This window comes from Zootoca vivipara, chromosome 4 (assembly GCF_963506605.1).
Source record: "Zootoca vivipara chromosome 4, rZooViv1.1, whole genome shotgun sequence".
Taxonomy (NCBI): domain Eukaryota; kingdom Metazoa; phylum Chordata; class Lepidosauria; order Squamata; family Lacertidae; genus Zootoca; species Zootoca vivipara.
Genome location: NC_083279.1, coordinates 71,141,921 through 71,163,320, shown reverse-complemented (window position 1 = coordinate 71,163,320; position 21,400 = coordinate 71,141,921). Strand labels below are relative to the sequence as shown.

The 21,400-nt window shown below is 42.3% G+C and overlaps 1 protein-coding gene across 1 annotated transcript; it reads left to right on the top strand.

Moving 5' to 3' along the window:
- The first annotated feature begins 314 nt into the window (after window positions 1-314).
- Window positions 315-21,369, top strand: ATG3 (autophagy related 3). Its single transcript, XM_035115960.2, has 12 exons — window positions 315-511; window positions 3,488-3,529; window positions 8,781-8,830; window positions 9,992-10,062; window positions 10,999-11,106; window positions 11,397-11,446; window positions 13,281-13,359; window positions 15,621-15,655; window positions 15,887-16,054; window positions 17,042-17,169; window positions 19,569-19,637; window positions 21,083-21,369. The coding sequence occupies exons 1-12, from the start codon at window positions 440-442 to the stop codon at window positions 21,162-21,164; spliced, it is 954 nt and encodes a 317-aa protein (XP_034971851.2). The 5' UTR covers window positions 315-439; the 3' UTR covers window positions 21,165-21,369.
- Window positions 21,370-21,400: the final 31 nt, after the last annotated feature.

Sequence of the window (21,400 nt, the reverse complement as noted above, 5' to 3'; positions counted from 1 at the left end):
CTACCGACGTGTGTGACCTGACAAAGGGAAGAAATAAAGTAGTCCGACTCTTTTTTCCTATCTCTACGGGCGACTGTCTCCGCCCGCAGCCGGGAACCTTTTCTTCCCCGCCCCCTCTTCGCGCAGGCGCAAGAGATACCTTTCAGGGCGCGGGAGAAGGGTCGGGCTCTGCTTCTGCCTCAGAACAGGAGGGAGGAGGAGGAGGAAGTGTGTTGAGCGAATCCCGTGTCCAGGGGCCCCCCTCACGTGATTCCCTCCTCCGACCCTCATTGGAGGCACCGGGGGTAGGGGGCGGAGTCCTTGGTGGCGGCGATCGCCCTGAAGGAAGGCAGGAAGCGGGGCGAGCAGTTGGGCTGGCTTTGCGGTTCGGTGGCCGGCGGCGGCGGCGGCGACAGGCGCCCACCTGCACCCGCCCGCCCCCGCCCGCAGCACAGGCAGGATGCAGAACGTCATTAACACGGTGAAGGGGAAGGCGCTGGAGGTGGCCGAGTACCTGACTCCGGTGCTGAAGGTGAGGCCCCTCCCAGAGCCTCCGGAATGGAGTGCGCGGGGCGACAGGCAGATGGAAGGGCGGGGAGGGTCCCCGTTGTCGAGGCTCCTTCCCATGGCGGGGGGCGCTTTCTCTCTCCCCACCCCCCTCGCCAAAATAGCATTTCTGTCGGTGAGAAACACAGAAGTAGCCCTCAAATAGAGACGGCGGAAGGAAAGCAACCAAGAGCCTTGTGGAACCCTGAAGACTTGCGCGTTTTATTTATTTATTTTCAATTTTACGTTGTTGTGGGCTAGAAGGAGCCCATGAAAGCTTTATGCCACAACGGCGACAACAAATCGGGAGTGCCAAGGCACCCTTTTCTGTTTCCCCTCGCCACTGTTTTTTGCTCTCCCTGGAAAATGGCTACAGTGGAAGCAGGCACCCTCCTCTGTTATATTCCCCCTTAGGAGGAATGGCCCCGTGTGACCCATAAAACCGTGCAGGCTATATGTTGCCCCTGCAGGAGCTGTCAAAGGTGGCCTGTCCTGCTCTCTGAAGGTTGTGCGGCCTTGTTCTGTATGTCATGTGGTAACAATGTGCTTACAATGCACATTTTCTGTGCTGGTGGTGGGATATTTTGCAATGGGTAACGGGTTATGTCATAACTGCCAAGTTTTCCCTTTTCTCGCGAGGAAGCCTATTCAGCATAAGGGAAAATCCCTTTAAAAAAGGGATAACTTGGCAGCTATGGTTATGTGCTTTGATGTGTTTCACTGGTCTGTGAATAGGTGTCCTGCAAAAGAACTGGTGCAGCACAAACTTAAATATGTTTGCTAAATATAGTACAAAGGTCTTTAGTTACTGCTTCAGGTTTCTGAGGAATAAATGCACTCCAAAGCCATACAGAATGGATGTTCCCCTGCTCTTACAGAACTGTATATGACAGCTTCTTTTGATAAGTGGTGCTGCTGTGTTGCATTGATGAGAAGGAAGGATACTTCTGTCTCGTTTAGAAGAGACACTGTCCTTGGAGAGAACAGTAGAATAAGCATAATTTATTCAGGAGCCAGAGAAAGAATGGAAAAAATCCAGGTGGTGTGTGTATATGGAGCCTAGAAATTGTAACTTTCGTGAATGGCTCTGCCCATAGTTGGCATTTTTAAAAGCTGATGTGGACTCACTCCCAGCAGCTCTCCAAATGATTGTCATTGCTTACAGTTCTTGTTTAAACAGATGACAGATGGGAGTTTGTGATAATGTGGAACCAAGCAAATTAAAAGTTGAACATATGTAAAGGTCAAGCTGCATGTTACACTGAATGCATCACAAGCAGCTATGCTTCTGTTTATTATTTACTTAATCACTGGTGCTCACACTACTGTTATTGGAAGCATAGCAGATGGAAAATGGAATTTATCCCTTCCCTTCTTTGCTGTGACTCTGCTCCCAAAATGGACACCCTTCCTCAGTGGCAAAAAGGAGCAGTAAATAATTATAATAATTAATAATAATAATTTATTTTTACCCCGCCCATCTGGCTGGGTCTCCCCAGCCACTCTGGCTGGCTTCCAATTTTTTTAAAAATACAGTACATTAAAATGTCACATATTAAAAACTTCCCTGAACTCTTGGCACCAATGGGAACTTTTTTAAGTAGCATTTGTACCCATGTTGGGGGGCAGTTTTGTGATGGTCACAGCTGGGGTGGGAGTATAAACTGTGTGTTTTAAGACTTAAAATCTATGTATATAAGAAATATGCTAGACCACTTTTAGGAACAGAAGTTTAAGGATCCTAACTCAAAATTTGTCTTCATGAGCAGAAATGGAAATAACTCTGGCACCCTTGAGCTACGTATTACAGAATCCGCCTTTTTTTGCTCATCTAAAGCTTCTAAAGGGACGCAGGTGGCGCTGTGGGTTAAACCACAGAGCCTAGGGCTTGCTGATCAGAAGGTTGGCGGTTCGAATCCCTGTGACGGGGTGAGCTCCCGTTGCTCGGTCCCAGCTCCTGCCAACCTAGCAGTTTGAAAGCACGTCAAAGTGCAAGTAGATAAATAGGTACCGCTATAGTGGGAAGGTAAACGGCATTTCTGTGCACTACTCTGGTTTGCCAGAAGCAGCTTTGTTATGCTGGCCACATGACCTGGAAGCTGTACACCGGCTCCCTCGGCCAATAACGCAAGATGAGCGCCGCAACCCCAGAGTCGGTCACAACTGGACCTAATGGTCAGGGGTACCTTTACCTTTACCTAAAGCTTCTATGGCTTCATCTGAATTTCCACTTGGATGTCCACTTTAGGATGTCCTAAAAAAGAAGATAGAAAAATCACAAAATTTTGTATTTGTGTGTTTCCTGATTGTATTCTTAAATATGGGTCAAATTTTATACTTGCTGCAGATGATTGAGGGATTTAAAATGTGAATGGAAAGCAAGAGGTATAAGAAACGACCCTGGTCAAAGTTTGTAGTTCTATAGCAGAGCAAAGTTTTTAGTGAATTTCTCTTTCTACAGCAATTTTTTATTTCCCCCTTCCCCACCCCATTTCTGGGCATTTTTCCCAACAAGACCGCAAAACTTGTCAGTGTTTGTTTTGTTAATTTGGGGCAGTATTCTATTAAACACTTATCCTAGTGCAGTGACTTTTAGCTGTGCAATGTACCTCCCCCTCCTCACTCCCCATGAGTCCCCTAAATCTGCTCCAGAGGCTGGGGGAACTCTAGGACAGATTTAGGGGGTGCATGGAGGGCACATGGGGAGAGGAGAGCGGAGGATGGGAAAGTTACATTGCATAGCTAAAAGTTAGTGTTTAGTTGAATACTGCCCATTATGTGCTGCCTTCAAGGATCTCAGGGTAGTATACACAAGGATATCTAACACTATCGTCATTTTATGAGGTAGATTAGAAGCTTAGTAATATTGACTTTCCTGGCAGTATAGTTTGTCTTTATCCAGAGACCATTACTTTCAAATCTAAAAAGTCATCTTTATTTTTCTTCTCTATTTTGACTATAGGAATCAAAGTTTAAAGAAACTGGAGTTATCACTCCTGAAGAGGTATGTATACACTTGTCGGCTTGTTTTTCAAAGTAACTTTTTGAAAGTAGTAAAACAAGAAGTTCCTGTTGCAGAGTTTTCTAGTTCCTCTTAATGCAAACTACAATTGTGACATGATGCTCGCATTTAGTCCATATTTTCTTGGAAAAGGCATTCACAATTGTGAACACACCAACCAGATCTCTGCACCCACTACGACTGAAATTGCATGTGCACGCTGGATTTTCCTCTGTAAAAATGCATTGGATTGGGCTGCAAAACAGGTCCCTTTTCTGGCTATTCTAAAATGGACGGTATTTGTAAGCTGCTTTGAGGGATGCTACAGGTAAAAAGCTGAAATTTGTACACTTCTTAGATTAGTGCATCAGCTGTTCAAAAATGATTTTAAGAGGAAATGTGGAAATATTACAAAATTTGTAACTGCTTCCTCTTCCTGGGAGGTCTGCAACAGTAAACACAAGAATATTTTCAAGTACTTGTTTAGCATCTATTTCAATCAATATTTTCCTTGGCGTTCTTCTACTATGTTCTAGAGTTTTCTCAGTATGTTGGTGCTCTTGTCTATGCAGCTTTCCTTGTAAATGAGGGACATTGTGTCTCCCTCACTAGTCTAGCTGTGGACTGTGTCTAAATACCTGCATGTACCTTCCAATTTGGGTCATGCTGTTGTTTTATTTAAAGATTTATATGCTGCTTTTGAAACCAAACATTTCCCTAAGCAACTTACAAACCCTTTAATTCCAGTAGCTTCAAATATTGAACTAAAACCAGCAGCATAAAGAGATCCCAAACTATTACTATCACAAAACAGCTTTACCATGGAAAATCCAGTCCACACCATTTTACTTAAAGACAGATTGAAATTAAAAGGTCTATCAGAGTCGTCTGAAAGCAAATGGGTGAGGAGCAAAATGTAACTTCTAAGGAGGGAGTTCTAAGATGTGGGACCTGAAAAGGCTCTGTCTATTGTACTCACCAATCTAATATATATTTAATGGGGGCCCTGCAAGTATGTACTTGTATCTGATCTTATGGCAAACAGTACTTCCAAGTACAGTGGTACCTTGGTAGTTGAACGGCTTGGTTTCCGAACAAATCGGCTCCAGAATGCTGCAAACCCGGAAGAGAGTGTTCCAGTTTGCGAACGTTTTTTGGAAGCCGAATGTCCGACGCGGCTTCCGATTGAGTGCAGGAAGCTCCTGCAGTCAATCGGAAGCTGCGCCTTGGTTTTCAAACTGTTTTGGGAGTTGAACGGATTCCTGGAACGGATTGAATTCAAGAACCAAACAATTTACGGCTTTAAAGCTCAATATCAGCATCTTAAATTGGGCCCAGAAGTGAACTATCAAACAGACTTCAGATTGTGTGATCTAGGTCTAGTCTTTTACTTTGGGACACTACTTATTTGAAAGGTGCTTGCAAAGTAAGTGGGTAAGATTTGTGGAGCATGTGAAAGAAGGAGAAGACACAAGAGGTGGGGTTTAGAATTTTTATAGAAATAAATTAGGCATGCTCAAGGTGCACATCTCTGTTTGGCCCCTACCTTGTTGTTGTTTAGTCGTTTAGTCGTGTCCGACTCTTCGTGACCCCATGGACCATAGCACGCCAGGCACTCCTGTCTTGCACTGCCTCCCGCAGTTTGGTCAAACTCATGTCCGTAGCTTCGAGAACACTGTCCAACCATCTTGTCCTCTGTCGTCCCCTTCTCCTAGTGCCCTCAATCTTTCCCAACATCAGGGTCTTTTCCAGGGAGTCTTCTCTTCTCATGAGGTGGCCAAAGTATTGGAGCCTCAGCTTCACGATCTGCACTTCCAGTGAGCACTCAGGGCTGATTTCCTTCAGAATGGATAGGTTTGATCTTCTTGCAGTCCATGGGACTCTCAAGAGTCTCCTCCAGCACCATAATTCAAAAGCATCAATTCTTCGGCGATCAGCCTTCTTTATGGTCCAGCTCTCACTTCCATACATCACTACTGGGAAAACCATACCTTTAACTATACGGACCTTTGTAGGCAAGGTGATGTCTCTGCTTTTTAAGATGCTGTCTAGGTTTGTCATTGCTTTTCTCCCAAGAAGCAGGCGTCTTTTAATTTCGTGACTGCTGTCACCATCTGCAGTGATCAAGGAGCCCAAGAAGGTAAAATCTCTCACTGCCTCCATTTCTTCCCCTTCTATTTGCCAGGAGGTGATGGGACCAGTGGCCATGATCTTGGGTTTTTTTGATGTTGAGCTTCAGACCATATTTTGCGCTCTCCTCTTTCACCCTCATTAAAAGGTTCTTTAATCCCTCCTCACTTTCTGCCATCAAGGTTGTGTCATCTGCATATCTGAGGTTGTTGATATTTCTTCCGGCAATCTTAATTCCGGCTTGGGATTCATCTAGTCCAGCCTTTCGCATGATGAATTCTGCATATAAGTTAAATAAGCAGGGAGACAATATACAACCTTGTCGTACTCCTTTCCCAATTTTGAACCAATCAGTTGTTCCATATCCAGTTCTAACTGTAGCTTCTTGTCCCACATAGAGATTTCTCAGGAGACAGATGAGGTGATCAGGTGATCAGATTTCTTTAAGAACTTGCCATAGTTTGCTGTGGTCGACACAGTCAAAGGCTTTTGCATAGTCAATGAAGCAGAAGTAGACGTTTTTCTGGAACCCTCTAGCTTTCTCCATAATCCAGCGCATGTTTGCTATTTGGTCTCTGGTTCCTCTGCCCCTTCGAAATCCAGCTTGCACTTCTGGGAGTTCTCGGTCCACATGCTGCCTAAGCCTGCCTTGTAGAATTTTAAGCATAACCTTGCTAGCGTGTGAAATGAGTGCACTTGTGCGGTAGTTGGAGCATTCTTTGGCACTGCCCTTCTTTGGAATTGGGATGTAGACTGATCTTCTCCAATCCTCTGGCCATTGCTGAGTTTTCCAAACTTGCTGGCATAATGGGTGTAGCACCTTAACAGCAGCATCTTTTAAAATTTTAAATAGTTCAGCTGGAATATCATCACTTCCACTGGCCTTGTTATTAGCAGTGCTTTCTAAGGCCCATTTGACTTCATTCTCCAAGATGTCTGGCTCAAGTTCAGCAACCACACTACCTGGGGTGTACGAGACCTCCATATCTTTCTGGTATAATTCCTCTGTGTATTCTTGCCACCTCTTCTTAAGGCCCCTATCTTACATACCACAAAATGGGTGAGGCGGAACTCATGTTTTTTACTGTTGCATGGTCAGTTGCAAATGCAGAAGAAAGTATTTGCTCATGACTGTGATCTAGAACATTTCTAATGATGTTACAAATAGCAGGAATACAGAAGTTTGCACTGAACTTAAGAGGCCTTCCCTGTTTTCTTTCCCCCTTTAAAAAAGAAAACTGATTAGTCCAGTTTTGATACACAGTAACATTTCTTTCTATTACAATTCTTATCAAAGGAACACCAGTACCTGATGCTTATGGGAGATCTTGCAAACCTTTTTCTGCCACCCAAAATAGCAACTTGTTAAGCAAAAAAATTAACATCTAAAAATTGAATGCCAGCAATTAAGGCTAGATTATTTGACCTTAATTCCTAAATGTCGATGGAGTGGCAGATTTTTTCTGCAGAGGGATTCACTGATAAGAATTTAATCTTTGATGGCAGTGTTTATGAGTTCTGTCTTCAAGTTATTATATGAATCTGTCTTCAGGTTATTATATGAAGCCACTGAATACTTACGTTCCATGCTGGCCTAACCAGCAAACTTGCATCAAAATAATAATTTATCTCCCTCTGCTTGCCTGATTATTTGACTGGATCTTTGCTGCTTTGAACTTAACACAGTGTACATAGCGGAAAACACATCCTAACAGTAACAGAATTCTCCCCTCTTTGTCTTGTTGTTTCAGCAAGATGTAAAGATATAGGGTTATATTGAGTGCTGCTGTTCTGTTAGCACAGCAGACTTCTGCTTGTGCAGTGGGACTTCCCACTCCTCCACTGCCATCCATACACCCTCAAAATCTGCTCCAAGGTGTTGAAGGATCCCCCAAAGCATATTTGGGGAGCATGTAGGGGAGGAAGGGAAGGGAAAGTCCTGCACTACTTGAGATACAACCTGAAGACTTGTTTAGAGATTGATCAGTTAACTAATGTGGTTAGCTAAGCATTTCTACTTCTAGTGGACTGTCAGAACAGAGGAGATTTTCCTAGTAGTTGTTTATTTGGTACAGATATAAGTGGCTGTTGCTCACTGTCCCAAGAAGTTGATACTACAATAAATATTTAATATATTAAAGATGGTTTTTCTGTCATTCTGTCTCTAGAAAGAGAAGACAGAACCTTGCTTAGATGTGACTGTTTGTGATGGTGATTATTTAGTGCATGGTTCTTTTTTGGCTTTCATCACTATATTTTTGGAGCATGTATCGTGGCTATATACCTTTAAAATATTTAGTGTGTGTGTGTATGTATCTATATCTATATCTATATCTATATCTATATCTATATCTATATCTATACACACACACACACACACACACACACACACACACGCCAGCTGTTGCACTTGGCTTGTAGATCATCCCATTAACAATCTATCCAGGAATCCCATTCCAGTTTGCAAGTTAATTGCGTGATTGTCCCATTCAGACAAAATATTTTCCTGTATATGCATCCTTGAAATTGTTCAAGGAGCAATTGTCTGTGAATTGGGAAAGACAAATTATTGAGCTGGTATGAGTAGGATTTGATCTCACACTTATTCTGTACATATACAGTGGTACCTCAGTTTATGAACACAATTGGTTCCGGAAGTCTGTTCATAAACTGAAGCGTTCATAAACTGAAGCAAACTTTCCCATTGGAAGTAATGGAAAGTGAATTAATCCGTTCCAGATGGTCCGCGGAGTAAGCGTTCATAAACTGAAGCAAACTTTCCCATTGAAAGTAATGGAAAGTGGATTAATCCGTTCCAGACGGGTCCGCGGAGTACTTAAACTGAAGCGTTCATAAACTGAAGCATGGGTGTAATTGGTTCCGGAAGTCTGTTCATAAACTGAAGCGTTCATAAACTGAAGCAAACTTTCCCATTGAAAGTAATGGAAAATGAATTAATCCGTTCCAGATGGGTCCGCAGCATTCATAAACCGAAAATTCATAAACCGAGGTGTTCATAAACCGAGGTTCCACTGTATAAGTAATGATGTTAAGGCTACTGAGGTTGTTTAAACTCTGTATATATCAGATATTTTTCAGCCTTCTTCTGTTTTGTGTTTGGCAGTTTGTTGCAGCAGGAGACCATTTAGTTCACCACTGTCCTACTTGGCAATGGTAAGTAAGATTCTACAGAAACCACCTCAAAAGGATACATAGGGATGGGTAGCACATTCACTGTCTGGGGATTATGAATGTGCACGTATTTCGCACTGCGTGTGAGAGAGAAACTATACAAAGACGCCTATTTTGTATAATTCTTCCCCCACCCCACCCACTTTTTTTGAGAGGGTGTTGCAGAATGTACTTGAGCATATGTGGCTGTATTTCTCAGTTGTAAACCATTACTTGAGTGTATCTGCTCTGAAGACCTTTGACTTCTGAACATAAAACATGGACACTTGAAATTGCTCAAGACATGTGTTGTATTTTTTGTGAGCTTGTACTGACTTCATTTTCAATTTAGCTTTCAAGATTTATCAGAATACAAAGACAGGATACCAAAAGAGGGTTTTGTATGTATAGTTAGTGAAACATTTTGGATTAGCTGCAGTCTAAAGGTGTTTTTTTAGGATTTGAACAATGGTAGGATTGAAAAATGCCTATCTGTCTACAACTTGTTACAGGCTTTGAGCAGTTCCTTTGGTTTGAGCTCAAAGAAGCCCCTTGTCTCCTTCTTGCAACAGATAAAAGAAGCTTGATGCATTGCATGTTGTAAAAGGGGAAGCAGAAGAAATGCAATTCTGAGAATGCTCTTATCATTTAACAGAAGTGGAAATGCAGACTGGGATTCCATGCACTAGACCAGGGGTAGGCAACCTCAGATCCGTGGGCTGGATGCAGCCCAATCGCCTTCTCAATCCAGCCCACAGACGGTCCAGGAATCAGCATGTTTTTACACGAGTAGAATGTGTCCTTTTATTTAAAAGGCATCTCTGGGTTATTTGTGGGGCATAGGAATTCATTCATTCCCCCCCCCCAAAAAAATAGTCCGGCCCACCACATGATCTGAGGGATGGTGGACCAGCCCACGGCTCAAAAAGGTTGCTGACCCCTGCACTAGACAACTAGGTCTGTCTTCCAAAGGGGAAAAACTACTTGGGTAGTTTTCTCTTTTCTCCCCCCTCCCCCCTTTCTGTGCCCCAGGGCAAATAATCTTTGAAACTGGTCAGAGTGTTTTTGTTTCTGCTTTAGCAGAAATATGATTCTGTTGCATAAGAGCCAGAATTGGTCTCTGATTGTCCGCAGCTTATCACAGCCTTACTTCATATTTTTAAGGGCTACAGGAGAAGAATTAAAGGTCAAGGCATATCTCCCAACAGACAAACAGTTCTTGGTCACTAAAAATGGTAAGTTTGGCACCAGTGTTGTGATTGTGACTGAATATGCACCAGCCACAGCCCTGCAGATGTATCTTTACTTTCATACTTGTTGTTGAACCAACTTTGATAGGTGTGCACAGTTCTATATCTTGAGAGTCACAATGTGAACTTTTGAGATCCTTAACATGGGTAAGCAAACTGTGCTTGTGGTATGGATTACTTGTATGAGTAATTTGGTGCTGTTCTGTAAACATCTTTATGCAATGCATAATGTAGTCCAGATGTGTTGGACTACAGCTCCATCATCCCTGACCATCAGGAGGGCACCACTATGGGGTAGGTTGGCTTGGGTGACTCAGTTGGTGAGGGGTGTAGGGCAGACAGGTGTTCTTATCCCACAGCAGCAGGTTAGACTAGAGGCCTGAACAATTCTTTCAATATCTGCTTCTGTCTTGATCGAAAACAACAAAACTGAATGAAGCTGATAAACATGTACTTTATGCAAAACTGAGAGAACATTCAAATACTGTGCCAGTTCTTTATGATTATGCCATACCTAGGAAATAGTATAAAAGGGCTTTACCCACCTTACAATACATATATATGCTGATCCTTAGGTCTTTTGCTTTTAAGCAGCAGTTCCTCTATGTGATGCTGAATCAAATGCTTCAATAAAATTCAGGAAGGCACTTGGCCTTAGTGCATATAAGTTTCAAGTGACATCTGCATTGCTTGCTAAATGCTTTCAGTCCGCTTTAGCTCCTAGCTACGTTAGTGTCCTTTTTGTACCTGGACACATTTGGATGCCCCAGAGCGGTAAGCTTTGCTTAAGACTAAACCCATGCTCCAAAAATGTGTGCTGATATTTGTGAAGTATATACATCAACCTCCAGTTCTGAAAACACTGGGATAATTTATCTCCAGCTGATTTTGTGAATGAACAGTGTTTGCTGTTTTTTGTAGTGCCATGCTATAAGCGATGTAAACAAATGGAGTATTCGGATGAACTGGAAGCCATTATAGAAGAAGATGATGGGGATGGAGGATGGGTGGACACATATCACAATGCAGGTATTGTATATTTCTCTTGTACATTAAATTTACAAATGCCCAGCTTGGGGCCTCTATTCTCGTGTACTCTGAATAATGCTCCACAACACATGTGTCCAAACCTGGAGACCATCTTCAGATTTTAGGTTACCTCACTGAATCTGAATCCTTAACCATTTGAAAAAGCAGCCGTTGAAAATTGTGAGTCACAGTTGCCATCACCCAGGGTTTGGGGTGGGGAGCAGCTGTTTGTAGAATCAAAATATTAGCAGGTTTCTCACTAGTTCTGACTATATCTGTGCTCTCTACAGGCATTACAGGAGTGACAGAATCCATTAAGGAGATCACACTGGAGAGCAAGGTATTAACTTGTGAATCTGTGATTAATATGCTGATGGGTAATACAAAGTGAACCCAGGGCTTTTTTCAGCCAGAACTTGCTGGAACCCACTTCTGGCACCTCTCAATGGGCACCCTTGCCATTTTAAGAGAACAAGGGAGGTGTTCACGGTGAGTTCCGGCACCTCTTTTTCTAGAAAAATAGCACAGAGTAAGCCTAACAACTTGGTATGCTTGCTGGAGTAACTGCTCTCCCTGAAGAAAAAATATTTCCCCATTTATGTCTCCAATGGATTGGAACAGTAGGTTAGATGCCTAATATGAACCACAGCAGTAAATCCACTGCATACTTGTGGATTGAGGGAGGCACTCTTCTGTAGATTAAATGCAAGCATATTTGTGAAAACAATTTCAGGAAAGTTTTTGAAGCCCATAGGTAACAGAGCCATGTTATTTAGGTTGGCTAATTTGAAGGTAGCCAGCCTGAGCAGTGCAGAGATTTAAAGCACATTTTTGTCCTTTTGTTTTGGCGGCTGGTTTAGATAGGAGAGCAGCTAATTTGTGGCTAGATTGCAGCCCCCCAACTGCTGGTTACCTAGAGCAGGGATGGGACTCCTGTGGCTGTCCAAGTGCTTTTATTTATTCATTAAATTTCTATACCACCCTTCGTCCGAGAATCACAGGGTGGTTTACAATATAAGGGCACAAACATACATAGCATAGTAACAAACAAAAGCGACCAACCCTCCCTCCTTCAATTTAAAAGGCCATAGATTGGCCTGGGAGAAGAGGAGAGGAATGTTTTCACCTGGCACCAAAAGATATGCAATGAAAACGCCAAGCAAGCCTCCCTGGGGAAGGCATTTCACAAACGGGGAGCCACCACAAAAAAGGCCTGTTCTCACGTTGTCACTCTCTGGATATGTCATGGAGGAGGCATATGGACACAAGTTGCTGGCCTGCAACTGCCCTTATCCCTGACCGTGGGCTGTGTTGGCTGGTGGGAAGAGAATCCACAAGTTTCCCATCCTTGACGTAGACTGCTCAGGTGAGAGGATGGGTAGGTTTACCCTTGTTCCATCTTACCTACAAATGACTGAACTGAGTTGTGCTTATGCTTGGCAAAAATGCTTCATTCTTAAGCAAAACATTTCTAATTTTCCCAAAGGGGAAAATATATTTAAGAGGGGTATAGTTTGCATGCATTGTGGTTGCTGTCTTCAGTTTTATCCCAGCCAGGGTGTGCAGTCTCTGATGCAGCATAGGAATGTGAGGCCACCACTTTTAAAAAGACACCGCATGCTTTGAGAGGGCTGTACAATTTGGATTTTTATTGAAAAACTAGCCATAACTCGTTGCATTGGATTTCATTTAGAGCAGGGCTTTACTGCCATACAATGTTTTCATATACCTTCATGCAGGGGCGGAGGAAGGGGGTGCAGTGGGAGTGGGCAGCCCCAGGTGTCACCACTGAGGGGAGTGACAAAATGCCGGGTTGCCCCAAACGGTCTGCCGGCCGCCTCCCCCTCAGCTGTAGGGCAGCTGAATGGGAGGAGACAGACAGACTCCTTGAAGGCCCCACGGAGCGTCCTGCCCCTGGGCGCCATCCCAGGCACCCGATCGGCTTGTTCCGCCGCTGCCTTCATGATGATCAAGAAACAAGCTTCATTGACACATTTATTGGTTCCTTTTTTGGTCCTTGTGTTTTGGTACCACAGTGAGTGGCCGGTTTGCAAGTTGGTAGAGTGATTCAGTCTCCCCATTCATGGAATTGCTGAGTGAACTCTTAAATTTGATGCATGAAAGCTCTAGTCAGGAACACTGAAATGGTGCATTGCTTTTTCTTGTCTTCAAAGGACAATACAAAGTTACCAGAGCGCCCAGGGTCTTGTGACGATGAAGATGATGATGAGGGAGAGGCAGCAGATATGGAAGGTAATGGCCAGTCACTTGAAGGAATGCTTCACTAGATCATGTTGTTGTTAGGTATGTAGCAGAAGCAAAACAGTAATGTTGTCATCATTGCACTTTTGAGTCCATTTTGTACATGGAATTTTTTCTGCAAAAGATTCCTTCCTGCGTAGCGTTGCAAACTTCACGGCAGTTATTTAAATTCGTGAAACGGTCCCTTGATGTCAACGGGGATTGGTCGCTGCTCTTGTGGACACGAAGCAATGAATTCAAACTGCGCCTCCAAAGATGATAAGCTAGGAAGAATTTTGTAAACATTGGGACCCAGTTGAGAAAGGAGAAAGTTCTGGGGAAACTTTCTTAATGGAGGTCTTAGATGAGAAGAAGGTTAGATGAATTTTTAATGGGATCCATCTATATAGATTTAATTCTGATGCAAGAGGTTTGATTAGGAGTTACTCATCACTTCCAGTGAGGTGTAGAGACTACTAGAGCAGGGGTCGGCAAGGTTTACCTCGCCTGGGCCGGTTCACTCCAGCGGAGAGCCCTCTGGGCCAGATTGCACGTGAGCACATGCACCTGTGATTTCTGGCACCTGCGCACCCGCAATTTCCAGCATTGCACAGACGTGATTTCCGGCGCCGCAGAAGCAAATCCCCGCGCTGCGCTGTGCTGGTATAGCGCAGCGGGCAGGGACTCACTGAGCAGGTGGCTCGGTTCGGGGGCAGCTTGTGGGCCGGTTAAACGACCCTCGTGGGCCGCTTGTGGCCCATGGGCCTTAGGTTGCCGAACCCTGGACTAGAGTATTGGACTCAAATGTAGGAAATCAGATTCAAATACCTGCACAGTTGTGAAGCTCCCAGATCAGTAACTCTGTTACTTCATCACAGGGTTGTGGTGAAGTTAAAATGCCTCTTGGAACCCCTTGGAGGAAAGAGTTACAGTACTTCCTTCATGGAGTAATAAATTTAAAAGTAATATATTCAAGGAGTCACTCACTGGAGTTGAGAGTACATGGAAGAAATTTGTGTTTCTACATTGTGTTATGTAAGATAGAATGTAAGTGATACAAAACTAGTTTCTGACTATCGGTCGAATAAAGTATATTGATTGATTGATACAAAACTAGCCCAAGATTATTTTTGTCTTGTTCCATCCAAATAGTCATGATTCTACTAGCCATCCTGAGTGTCTTGAGGAAAGGTGGGATGCAAGTGTGAAACACTGATACTTTCTTCTTATTTTTAAAATTTCTCTACCAGTAGTCTAACGAATCAATAAGAGGAACTTAAAAGACGTAGTCTTAAATAACTATAATCACACAACTGGCCTAACACCTCAGGAGCATTCTCATGAGTAGGGCACAATACTTCCAAGGGACAGATTAGGTGAAAAGAGGCTAAGAAAGCCATCCTAGTAGAAAGGATGATACCAAGGTAAATTAAAATAATAACAATTACACTGTAGTCTTAAGAGAGACAAATGACATGCCATTTGGGGTGCCCTCTGAAGCAGATTTTGGAGGCACATGAAGATGAGGGTGAAGTGCCTCGAGCTTAAATCTGCTCACACAAATTTGGATTCCACTTAATCTCTACTAATCACTTGTCTGTGGTCATTAACAAACATGAAAAAGGTGCCAAGAGGACACAATTGCCCCCTTTTAAGTTTTGAAAGTATATGCTCCTAAATAAAAGAACTAATTCAAGAAGTAATTGTAGGTGAACTGCTAGGAAATACAATCAAATTCATAATCTTCATACAGGAAAAAAAGGTAAAATTCCACCATAGAATATATTTATTTTTACAGGGGGAGCTATACCATAAAGCTCCTTGAACCATGCGTGGTTTTTCAACCACACTTTCCCTTCTTTCCCTTTTCTCAACTCTATAGTTTGCTTGGGCTCCTCTATCTTAACCTACACTGCTCCTTTTCTTCCATCCTGATTTTGCTTGCCTCTTGGGCACTCTGCCCAGCCCTCAGCATGCCTCCTTTTTCCTACCACCCTAACACACAGAATGTTTGTGAGCGTTCTGTGACAACACAGCAGCTTATCCCGTGGGTGGGGTGACAACTGGTTAACAACATAGCATGTGCACCTCAATAAAATTTAAGACTTATATTGAAGAATGCATTCTTTGTTACAGCATACACTGCAAAGTATATATATTTTTTAAACTTGATAACTTCATTCTTAATCTGCATCTTCCTTGAACACCCTGAGCACGCATAAATATTTAACAAAAGCAGTAAATAGTAACATGATAATTTTATATCCTTTCAGATTATGAAGAGAGTGGGCTGTTGGAGACAGATGATGTAAGTGCACTGTGTTCATTGGGCAGCAGCAATGTCTCTTCTGACTTCAATGTATGTCCAGTAGCATATTATTTTTAAAACTGCACGTGGACTTCATATGTATATTTTCATTAAAAACTAACCACCAATGAAAAGAGTTTATACCACCACCTAATGCCTGTAGTCATTGAATTTGGTGGGGAGTGGGCAACATTTTAAAGCTATCAATTTATTTCTTAAAATCTCGAGCAGGCAACATTGGATACAAGAAAAATAGTGGAAGCTGCCAAGGCAAAAGCTGATGTTGGAGGAGGAGGTGGAGGAGAAGAAGAAATCCTACAGACTAGGACGTATGACCTTTACATCACATATGACAAATACTACCAAACACCAAGGCTCTGGTTATTTGGTTATGATGAGGTACAACATTCTTTTTTCCTTATTTGAATCTATTCAGAGCTCAGTAGAGCAGTAAATTGGTAATATGGTATGGGGCCTCAGACATACTGTGTCAAAGACACAGCCCTCTGCAATTATATTCAATTATATGCAATTATATGTGATTTTGGCTGTAGGCACAATCTGCAGAATGTAACCCCCACCTAAGTTGCAGGCTTACTGTAAGGTTTGCAAAGCAAGTTCTGCTTTTATGTTAATATTTTTGTTATTAATTTCATTTTTATACTGCTTTACTTTTTATGGGGGGGGAATCAAATTAGTTAATGATGATGATAATAATTTTATTATTTGTACCCTGCCTATCTGACTTGATTGCCCCTGCCACTCTAGATGGTTTCCAACAGATTTAAAAACATAATAAAACACCAAACATTAAAACTTCCCTATACAAGGTTGCCTTCAGGTGTCTTCTACAAGTTGTATAATTATTTATCTCCTTGGCATCTGATGTGAGGGCGTTCCACAGGGCAGGCACCACTACTGAGAAGACCCTCTGCCTGGTTCAGTGTAACTTCTTGCTGTGAGGGAAGTGCCAGAAGGCCCTTGGAGCTGGACCTCACTGTCAGGCTGAACAATGGGGGTGGAGATGCTCCTTCGGGTATACAGGGCCAAGGTGCTTTAGGGCTTTAAATTGTGCTCGGAAATGTACGGGGAGCCAATATTGATCCTTTAAGACCAGTGTTACATGGTCCTAGCGGCCACTCCGAGTCACCAGTCTGGCAGCTGCGTTCTGAATTAGTTACAGTTTCTGAGTCACCTTCAAAGGTAGCCCCACACAGAGTAGTCGAAACAGGAGATAACCAGAGCACACTAAAACAACACGCTAAAACATCAAATAAAGCAATCCAGAATAAAACACTTATTTGCTTGGCTGAAATTCTTTGTTTAATTACAGAGAAGGAATCTATGCAATTTGTCTTTACTTCTCTATCTCTCCTCTCTCTCTAGCAACGACAGCCATTAACTGTAGACTATATGTATGAAGATATTAGTCAAGACCATGTCAAAAAGACTGTGACAATTGAAAACCATCCCCATCTTCCTCCACCTCCAATGTGTTCAGTTCATCCGTGCAGGTATACTTCAGTCTGCATTCTAACAGCATGTGAATTTACTAACAGCATATGAAAATATTCATGAAAAAAGTTTTGGTGGATGAAATGGGTTTTGTATTCTGGCCACTTTTTAGCATCTTTGTATTCTTTATTGTACAGTCATACCTCATGTTGCGTCCACTTCAGGTTACGTTTTTTCAAGTTGCGTCCTGTGGCAACCCAGAAGTACCGGAACGGTTACTTCTGGGTTTCGCTGTTCACGCATGCACAGAAGCGCTAAATCGCGCTGTGTACGTGCGCAGACGCGGCACTTCTGGATGCGAACGCTTCCAAGTTGCGGATGTGCCTCTGGGACGGATTACGTCCGCAACTCGAGGTTCCACTGTATTCTTTATTGGTCTTAAACTCTGAAACCCTTTCCCCCAGCACTCAGTTGAAACTGCTCTCATTCTAATTTATTGGGTCTGTTACGTAGTGCACAGTGTCATTTGAGCAGACTTCCACTCATGCAATGGGAAGTCCTCTTTTCCCCTTTCCCCCTCCCCTGGAACTCTCTAGCCCATCCTGCATGTGTACTTAAAGGCTCCCCCAATCTTGGGTGTTTTAGGGAACTGTTAGGGAGCTGTATGGAGACAGGAAATCTGTTCTGCCAGTGGTGTCCTACTAGTGGGTGGATGCTGCTGGATTTTGCCCATTGGACTTTGATGGCCACTGTGAAGTCAGACTGCTGGGGTCTTGCCAAGTAAAAGTAAATTCTCTGGTTTGTTTCCACTTTTCAAACTCTCCAGAAGGTGTCAGGCAATTGTCCTGGAAATGGGAACAGTTGTCATGCTTCAAGCTGCAGTCTCGGGCTCTGCTACTTGGGGTTCTTTGTTTTATTTTTTAAAAAAACTTTTCAGGCTGTCTGTTTACACAAAACGCCACACTTTGCTGTATAGACAGAACATGCATTTGTCTTCACTCTAAAGCCCTAATCTTGTTGAACTCTTGAAATACAGTGTTACCTGCTTAAAGCATTGAAATTAAATGTTCTGCTTAGGCTGTTTACTTCCATCATACTGTTTTTGCAGTTTAAAAAGGTGGGAAGATTTGGGGATTCTCCTTCATTTTAATAACAGGAGCATGCTAACTTTTAAAACTCATTTTAAAAGTCCGGTTCTGTGTTCTGCCGGAACAGGTGAACACCTTTCGCCCTTTCTCTGGCAAAGTCCCTTTGACTTTGTAGTCAAAAGGACAGTTTAGCATCTCTGGCAAAAGAGACTGAACAACGCTGAATGGAAATCTCTGGGAATAACAGCATGAATGCAAGAATAATATGAAACCAATGTTTGCTCAGAGTTTCCCAATATTGTGTTATGCTGAGTTTTGTTTTGCTCATTCTGCTGCACAACATCTGTTCTCAAAAATGTGGCAATCATTTCCTTAGTAGGATTCATGATGAACACACTAAGAGGGTTAATAAACTGGCACAGTTTTCACTTCTGCAACTTGAAGTAAAATCTGGTGTCCCTTGAGTTCTTGTGCTGTTGGCGGAATCCTTTTTTTTTTTCATTTTCTGAATTGTTTAAAAACAGCAGTTTTCCATCCATGCTGTTTAGCTTTCTTAAAGTATTTCATTAGTTAATTAACATGCAAAGTTGTGTTCAGCATCAGCATCCTCCCAAGTTTTCAGCATGTTGTATTGGAATAGACTTCCAATAGTTATTGGCTCATGATGGTGTTGGGCTTCTTGTCCTGCTCTCATCACTGTCTCCCTTTTACTTTTCCAGCTTCAGCAGTTGCGTGAGGGTATGTTATGGGAAAGAGTTACTGGCAATTGGTTGTAAAATACTCACCACTTGGGACTGTTCTGAGTGCTTAATAAGGTTCATCGCAAAGGCTGCAACCCTAGTTGATGCAGCACTGCTGTTTCCTTCCTTGTTGTGATTCTGTTGGAAATGAAGTCCTTGAATAGGGTGATTGCGATAGATGGTGGAAGAAATTCTGGTTTGAGTAATGTTTTAAGCAACCGTTAAATACTATACTACCTCCAAGTAGTGATTTCTGCTTTGGATGCCTATGTGCGTTTACGTTAGAAGGCCTACCCATTAGCTGTAGCCATTCAGTCCCTGATAAGCTCCCTGGTCCTGTTCAGTCTGCATTGGATTGAGAGGAAGTTTTAATACCAGCCTTGTTGGCAGTTCTCCCATGCTGCCACATTATCTCTGCCAGTTCTACTAATAACAATGATAAAATAGGAGTAGAGTGAATACTAGTGCAGACATGCCTTGAAGTAGCTATTTAAACTTTATTTTTAAATTCTCATTGCTTGCTTCTGCTGCCATGAACTACCTTGCATACAAACTGTAATCAAATAACTTACTGTATTATATAATAATGCAATAGATGTATATTTCAAGATATTCACAATTTGCTTTCAGACATGCGGAAGTGATGAAGAAAATCATTGAAACTGTGGCAGAAGGTGGGGGAGAACTCGGAGTTCATATGTATCCTTTTATCTAACTGCCTAAAATAGGTTTTTGGTTTTAAAAAGGGCTCTGCACTGATTGCTTGTCTGTTTTTTCAGAGTGTGTTCTCCCACTTTCCCCTCCCAGTCCTTGCTCAAGCACACATTCAAGTTTCAGGGGGCACTGTTACACTTAGCCATGCTAAGGCACTCAGAGTGACTGCCTTATAAGAATGGCCCACTTTGGGTGACTATCGCTATGTGATGTGAATCTAAAAGATACTTATAATTAATCCATGGTTCACACATGGCTAAGCCTAAAAATGAGTGGTATCCAGGGAAGTAGTTCTATTAGTGCAAGGACGTATGGCTGTGCAGTGGAACATCTCCTCTATCTCCTCCCTTCTCTTCTGTGTGCCCCCTGAATCTGTTCTGGGGGTTCACCCATATTTGGGGAGAGTGCATAGGGTGTGGAGAGGCAGGAGTTCTGTTGCACCTCCAGAAGTGTACATTGTTGGATACCATCCAATGTCATTTTCCTTAATGCAGTGCTATTGGTGATATCCATCTAAGTTAGAGAGTATGAATGATAAAACTGATCAATTACGTAATACTAGCTATAATGGCTACAATGGTTGGAGCCTGTATGTCTCTGAATACTCGTCACTGGTGAGCACAAGTGGGAAGAATACCGCTGTACTTGTATACTGCATACAGGCTTCCCATAGACACCTGTTAGGCCACTGGATGGATGCTTGACCTGATCCAGCAGATTACTTAAGTCCGTTGTTCCCAATGGGCCTAGTTTGCATAGGCCATATTGAATTACAGTAGAAATCGGAGTTCTTGGGAAAGTCCAGAAATAAACGATAAATTGCAAGAACTCAGGCCAAAATAAGATGGCTTTCAAATAAATCTTCACAAGGTTTTATTGATGTGATGTGGAGTTTAAATGGGAATCAATCCCAATGTTGAAGGCAATTAAAGGTAAATTCCAGTAAATTCCATTTGGTACACTTTGACCTGTGAATCTTTGCTGACGAAGAATAGTCGAAACAGGGCCTTGTCCTGATTTTTACTGGAATTTACCTTTATTTGCCTTCAACATTCGGATTGATTCCCATTTAAACTCCGCATCACATCAATAAAACCTTGTGAAGATTTATTTGAAATCCATCTTATTTTGGCCTGAGTTCTTGCAATTTATCGTTTATTTCTAGTTTGCATAGGCAGCAATAACTATAATAAAAACTAATTTTTCAGTCGTCTTTATGCAAGTGGGAGACACTCCCTGGCCATTAAAACTGTTCCACTAGACTAGACTGGTAGCCTTATCTATCTCTTTCCAAAGAGTTACATTGGTGCTTGACTATAGAGGAAGGTTGAATTGTTAAAACTAGTGGTTTTTACTTGGCTGCTTTGAGGTTAAAAACTTGTTTCTCCTTGTGGAACTACTGGGTTGATTTTCCTTAATTAAATATTCAGGTACCTTCTAATTTTTTTGAAATTTGTACAAGCAGTCATTCCAACAATAGAATATGACTACACGAGGCACTTTACGATGTAATTAGGGGAAAGAATGTTTATGCTAATTATTGATTCTAATTTTTAAAAAGAATAACCCATACCTGTGACTGACTTGTTTATCCACCATGGTATACAATTTCTGTAATGTACAACTTCTATCAAGTTTATGCATCAAAATAAAATTCCACTACCAGCCTTACTTTTTAATAAAGACCTTTATGTGTAAAAATAAATAATAAAACACTTTTTTTTTCATTCCTGTGCTGTGGGTACATA

What these genes read in the sequence shown, in the direction of transcription:
- ATG3 (XM_035115960.2), top strand. Translation starts at nt 440, where the DNA reads ATGCAGAACGTCATTAACACGGTGAAGGGGAAGGCGCTGGAGGTGGCC. An exon ending in ACCTGACTCCGGTGCTGAAG is followed by an intron (nt 512 to 3,487) that starts GTGAGGCCCCTC and finishes TTTTGACTATAG; the next exon opens with GAATCAAAGTTTAAAGAAAC. An exon ending in TGTTCAGTTCATCCGTGCAG is followed by an intron (nt 17,170 to 19,568) that starts GTATACTTCAGT and finishes ATTTGCTTTCAG; the next exon opens with ACATGCGGAAGTGATGAAGA.